This window comes from Sphaeramia orbicularis, chromosome 14, assembly GCF_902148855.1.
Source record: "Sphaeramia orbicularis chromosome 14, fSphaOr1.1, whole genome shotgun sequence".
Taxonomy (NCBI): domain Eukaryota; kingdom Metazoa; phylum Chordata; class Actinopteri; order Kurtiformes; family Apogonidae; genus Sphaeramia; species Sphaeramia orbicularis.
In genome coordinates, this window is record NC_043970.1 from 52,675,364 (window position 1) to 52,681,828 (window position 6,465).

Sequence of the window (6,465 nt, forward strand, 5' to 3'; positions counted from 1 at the left end):
TACTCATTTTGTTGATTATTTTGTTCATTTTGATTTTTTTCTTCATTTTGTCAATGGTTTTGCTTGATTTGTTGATTACTTTGGTCATTTTGTTGATTATTTTGTACCTTTTCACTTCATTTTGCTAATTTTTGTTCAGTTTGTTACGGGTATGAAACATCAGAAAACTAATGCCATAAATCTCATATTGTCTGAACATAAGGGTTAAAGACATGTTAAAGGGAGGTCACACTAAATAGGACCAATTTGGTTTATTGAAGATGTTTTCATTTGAGCTGAGTGGTTTTGTCTGTTAAAGTTATATTAATATTTCATGCTTGCGGTAGCAAAAACACAACTCAACATGTGTGTTTTGTCTTCAGCTGTGAAGTATGTAATTAGACCAAAGCAGACGCAGCAGGGGCAGTAAGAGCATATTTTACCAGCACCTATAAACACAGCTTTTACAAACATATAAAACATTCAAACTTCCACATCTCCACTGTTCTCCTCTTTGCTTCTGACATGTTGTTGTTCTTGTTTTGCCGCAGATTAGTCATGTATGAAAGTAAATGAAAGTCTCTAGGTTGGATGACGTTGAGTTGAAGATGTTTTCATTTGTCTGACAGTATTTTATGTGTAAGAGGTAACAAGCAAAAACCCACCAAAGTCTGTTGAATCCAGATTTCCTCAGTAAGATGTGTTAAAGACAAGGGTGAACATGAAGTAAGTTGTGTTGTATCTGTAAATCTGTTAATTCTGATTATACCCCCCCCATAAACTGTACATATATACACTATATGGACAAAAGTATGTGGACACGTTGAATTCCGGTGTTTCTTTTCTAACGGGGGTCTGGGACACAACACAATAATGACAAATGTCATAATATAGTTTTATATTGAGATAAATTTCAATAAATATTGATGTTTATAAACTATATGGACAAAAGTATTGGGACACTCATGTCTACAGTTGTAAAATGTCCTGTTCATGCTGAGTTGAGATAAAAACATCAAAATTTCCTTCAAGTTTAATGGGAGATTTTTCTTCCTTTGTGAAATGTGAAGAAAGTAGATGGTTAGTTGTGGCAGAAAATTATTTACAGAGCATGAAAAATATTTTAGAAATTCAGAGGTAGAAATTTTAAACCATAATCATGGATAAAAAAAATCAGTGTTGGAAGAAATTAAGCAAAAAAACTCATCTGAGACATTTTGGAAGCAAAGATAACAATTTAAACCAAACCAATGTAATGATATTTATTCCAATATAAATCTATATTATGACATTTGTCATTATTGTTTTACATCCCAGACCCCTGTTAGAAAAGAAACACCTGAATTCAACGTGTCCACATACTTTTGTCCATATAGTGTAGTATAAATCTGTCTATTGAACAGCAGGGTATCGATTCAGTGCATCCGGCTGGTTTCTATTAGTCTTAGTTTGATATGTTTGTTTTTCGATTAGAACAGCAGTGTACAGGGCCCGTCTCCTCACTGTGCTCCACCCCCCGTCCGACCCCCCCTCCACGCTCCGTACTGTACTCATTAGTTGTGCTACTCAGCATCCTGCCCTCCATTTCACTGGATGACTGTAGCGTCTCTTTTCCCTGTGGCGTCTGAGTCAGCGAGCGACTTCCACCTCCACAACCTCTACCATGTCGCTGTAGTGTGATCTGAGCACGTGCGCTGTCATTATTAGCATCTGCAGCCTTTGGTTGGGGGAAGCCTTGTCATGTGACACTACAGAAGGAGGGCGGGGAGGGGGGGGGTGGTAAATGTACTCACCTGGTGCTATCTTTGTGATTATTAGGCAAACAAGGATAGAAAGTATGGTAAAGAAAGTCATGTATTGGGCAAAAAATATATACTATTTGACTGTGACGTGCTTGTGTTTCTATCTGCTTGCTCCTATTTAATGAAACATGACAAATAAATGCAAAAAAGCAGAAAAAAAGCATTGTCTTCTTGCTTCTTTTTATTAAGAGGAACAAAAGGGGTGAATGATTAGCGGTTGCAGGTATCTGTCAGTGTGTCCGTGTCTCAGTCCTTGTCCTTGTGAGACCGACGACATTAACTAAAAATCAATCCACATGGAAGAGAATTTTGCTCGGTTTCTTTCAATGCTCATCCAAGACTGCGCCGCATTCTGGCATGACTTCTGGCATCCTCTCCAGGCGCTGCATGTTGCCTCAATGTGAGAACTGAAGAATATATTATTTTTGCATCTTGTCTCTAATATATTCAAGGAACTCATGAGATTTTATCGAGCAACATGCACGCCAGAGGATGTGGAGAAACTTATTCCAGAATAAAATGTCATGTGCTTCTTATAGTCCTCTGGTTATTGTACAATAAGTGCAGTTATTTCTGCAGCGCTTCTTATGCAACAGCAACAGTACTGTGTTTTCAATGCAATGGCTTCTGTATATTTTCTCATATTGTAGCCATGATTAGCATATTTGAGGATGTCACATTTGGATGATGCTGTGTCCAATCTGTTGTGTGCTAATGAGTGACATTCTGATTCATTTGAAGGGTTGTGCTAAAACAGTACCACTACATACAACTCTGCCAGCCAATCCGAGATATTGGCTGGGTGCAGACTCTAAAGCAACACCTGTGGGGCTGTGCTCTTCCCAATCCCAGGTAACAGCAAGAGCCGCTGAAAGAGTCCGACCACGAGCCACAAATGCCACTCATATCCATTCATACATGCTCATGGAGTTGTGATTTACTTTTGTTTTCTATTACAGTGGCACAGTTTATGTTTTTTCTAGTGAACCACCACATTCTCTGGTCTACTCCTCAGGTCATAGCCCCTCTATTTCTCTTCCATATGGACACTAGAGTGCAGTAGGTGGGGGTGAATGGGGCCTGAATGCCTGCTGTCACATCCCTACATGTAAGGTTCCTTAAGGCACCTTTTCTTAAGGAGGCCTCAGGTTTAGTCCAGTTCATCATCCCGCAGCTGTAATGCTTCCACTCCTCATATTACAGTGGTTTGACCCAAATGCATGAGCGCATACATACACATACGCCTGCTGAATTATCCACCCGGTGACCAGAGCGTATGAGGCAGGTTTCACATCCCATGGAATCACATTTACAGCCTTATAAGTGGATGCAAAACAGAGTTCAATGTCCATAATACAGTATGTGTCACTCATTCTGGATCACTCTAAAGCATGCAACACTGTTTTCTGTTTGACCTGCAATCTAACTTCACATTTAATACTTTAGTCTACACAATATTTACCATATCTTAGCTTATAGTAAAGGTAAGTGTAAGAGGAATTAAGGAAGTGCATGTTAGTTTCCATTTGAGTTAATTTAACTGGAATTTATTGATTTTCAGTGTCTTTTTCTGCCTCAGAACACCCCGAGACCCTCATTGCATCGGCCTTCTGTTTGCAATAATATCCCAGTGAGTCACTGAAGGTGAATGGAAACAATCCAAATCAATGACCTGTACAGATCTGAGTGAAAACCTGTCCAATACGCCCTGATGAACAGTTTTACTTCACTGTACTTACAACCCAGTGGATGCAGTTGCACTACAGCAGGAGTGTCAAACTCATTTTAGTTAATGGGCCACATTCACATTCAAGTGGGTCAGACCAGTAAAATGATTGCAATGAAAAAAGTAAAATTACATTATGGAAGTGTTTACATCTACAAAGTATCCTTTAACAATGAAATAAAGAAATGAATACCTTAGTTTATCTTTTACATCAGTGTATGTGCATTACAACTTGCACAGCGGTTCTACAAATACACAAAACATTTAGTAACAGGCAGAATATTGTTAAAATTGCACTTCTCTTAAAACATTTCAGGTTATTCACATTTTTTTTGAAAGGCGAGTCTGTAATTTTCATGTAATGCTACTTTTTTACAACAATGAGCTAAAGTTGTGATTATGTGATGTTTATGTCATTATTTATAGTATTTTATTGGTCTGACCCACTTTAGATCAAATTGGTCTGTATGTGGAGCCTGTACTAAAATGATTTTAATGTCCTATCTTCAGAGTAATTTTTGCGTTTCACCAATTCATCCCACTGGGCTGGATTGGACCCTTTGGCGGGCCAGTTTTGGCCCATGGGACACCCCTGCACTACAGTGTTTGTTTTGTATTTTATTTTCCTCAATGTGTCTCTAAAATGAGTGGTCCCAGGGTGCTCGGCTCAGTCCAGTATTTGTCCAACTGGGAGAATTACCTCATAGTGTGTCTCTTTTTGTCTCCTTTTTTTCCTCTGGTATCTTAACTATGTGCTGCCTCCTAGAGACGCTAAAGACGAGGTACTCCGACCCAGTCATCATCATTCCCAGGGTGCTACTGGAGGAGAACCACAGCCACTACTGGACCGACCCGAGCCCCGGAGGAGCGGCGGAGTCGTACGATTCGCCCTCGATGTGAACCAGACGGAGTAGCCCCGGAGGCGGCGCCACCTCCTGCACAGACTGCTGCTCTCCACTGTAAATATCTAGCATTTGCAACTTAAGTTGGATTAGAGAAAAAGAGGTAAATCTCATGGAAAGTGTCCATGAGGAGACCCACGTATCGAATCACGCATGTTTGAGACGGCATCATCTCAAAGGTCACGGCTGTTTGACTCCTGGCATTATTGCAAAGGTGCTACATCATTTTATTTTGTTTTTTTCGTTACATGCAATTATTTTAACAGATTATGTCAATATAATTAGAAATACCACACCATAAAGTGCTTATATGATAATTACAATAATTGTACTGTACATTGGTTGGTTTTAGTGTAAATAAATACAGTATAACTTGCATTTTGCCATATTGTAATCTCTGATTTATGGTTAGTGACTTGATGAGGTTTATATGTCAAGCACACCCTTTTATTTAAGTGCATTATTTATGTATTTATTGTTTATTTGTATAGGTACAAGTATGAAGCACAAACAGATGGATTTATAGCTAAGATCACTTGCCTCTCCTGTCATTAAATGGGTCTGTAAAATGAAAAAAAAAAAACAAACATCTCACTAATGTATGCAGATTTGGACATACTTATTGAACCATTTATATATATTACTGTGGAGAAGTCTTCAATTTGTAGCTTTGTTGTGCTTTTAGGGCTGACGTGAGTACACATATTTATTAATTTATGTCTTTTCTCATCAGATGCAACAAGAAAATACAGGAATTATTTGCAGACACGAACACAAACATCATCAGAACTAAATTGCTCCTCTAGGCGACAGCCATTAGGATTTACGGTAGCATCTGTTTAGCAAGACAAGGCCCAAACTATACGAAACCTGATGTAAAACGGCAGAAAATGAATGCAATAACCTGCACTGCTATGTGATTTTGTCTGTTGAATCTAAAGGGAGGTGATGCTTTGGTTTGTAGCAGCTGCTTGTTTCCCCATGTACATTATTTCAGTCACATCCTGTTTGTAATTTTATGCAGACAGAGATCTACATATGTGTCATCATTAGCTTTTGTTCGAACAAATCTAATGGGAGCCTAAAAACTTTGTTTAATTGTATTAATTCATACTGAGCTTCATAAAATCTGATAACTAAATATATTCAATAAATAGATGAAAACAAGAAACATTGATATACTAAAATTGACAAATTTTACTCCAGATCATGACATTATTCTGTGCATCAGATACATATTTAAGGTTAAAGGAATACAAATGTACTTTACAGTTCAAACAAGAGAAGAGTGGTGCATGATGAGGAAATGTTCTGGTTTACGAGGACAAAGAGAATCTCTACTAAGAATTTAAGGAACTAATACTAAGATCCAAAACACACGAGGCACAAAACATTTCAACATCAAGTCAGTAAGCTGTAAACGATGTATAAAACTGGTATAAAACACAAACCCAACAATAAACACATACATTGGATTTTTGTGTCCACTAGAGGAAGCAGTGAGTCACTCTGCCAGCCAAGGTCAAGCTGAGGACGAGAACCTTTAAGAAACAACTGTCAGAGTCAAAGAAAAGAAAAGACAAAAATAGAAGCTGATAGAAGCTGTTTTCTCCACTGGACACAGCTGGAAATGTAAAGAATGGAGTCTGATGCTGAAACGTCAGCATTTCTTCTACATGGGTGAATTTGAGTATAAGGCTTATAAAAGTATAAAGTTATTATGGGATGTTATTATCTTTGCTAATGTAACCAGTTCACCCTGCGTTGTGTTGTGGATCATGAAGAGACTTTTATTGTGTTCCTCCTGAGAGATAATACACAACGGACACTGCTGTGAGATCTGTGACAGTCATGAATAGGGGTGTGTACTGGCAAGAACCTGGTGATACAATACAAATCGCAATACTAGGATCACGCTACGATATAGCAAAATATATCATGATACTGTTAAAAAAGCAATTTTTTTGTTTGTTTCTTTAAAAAAAAAGATTTCCTGGAAGAACTGAATTACATCAGAAATTTACACAAATACTAAACACATTTTTATTTGATCACA

General features: G+C 38.0%; 1 protein-coding gene across 5 annotated transcripts in view; it reads left to right on the forward strand.

Annotated features, from left to right (window-relative positions):
- Positions 1-4,939, forward strand: part of map6a (microtubule-associated protein 6a) — a 38,460-nt gene extending 33,521 nt beyond the window's left edge. The window contains exons 4-6 of one of the 5 annotated variants that reach the window (XR_003937312.1): positions 2,523-2,633; positions 2,741-2,889; positions 4,274-4,360. Coding sequence is in view for 4 of the 5 variants with exons in the window: in XM_030154400.1 (XP_030010260.1) it covers positions 2,523-2,633; positions 4,274-4,421 (259 nt within the window). In the remaining variant the exon portion in view is untranslated. Of the gene's footprint in view, positions 1-2,522; positions 2,634-2,740; positions 3,617-4,273 lie in introns of those variants that run through there. The other 4 variants (XM_030154400.1, XM_030154401.1, XM_030154403.1 and 1 more) reach the window with 4 other exon arrangements.
- Positions 4,940-6,465: the final 1,526 nt, after the last annotated feature.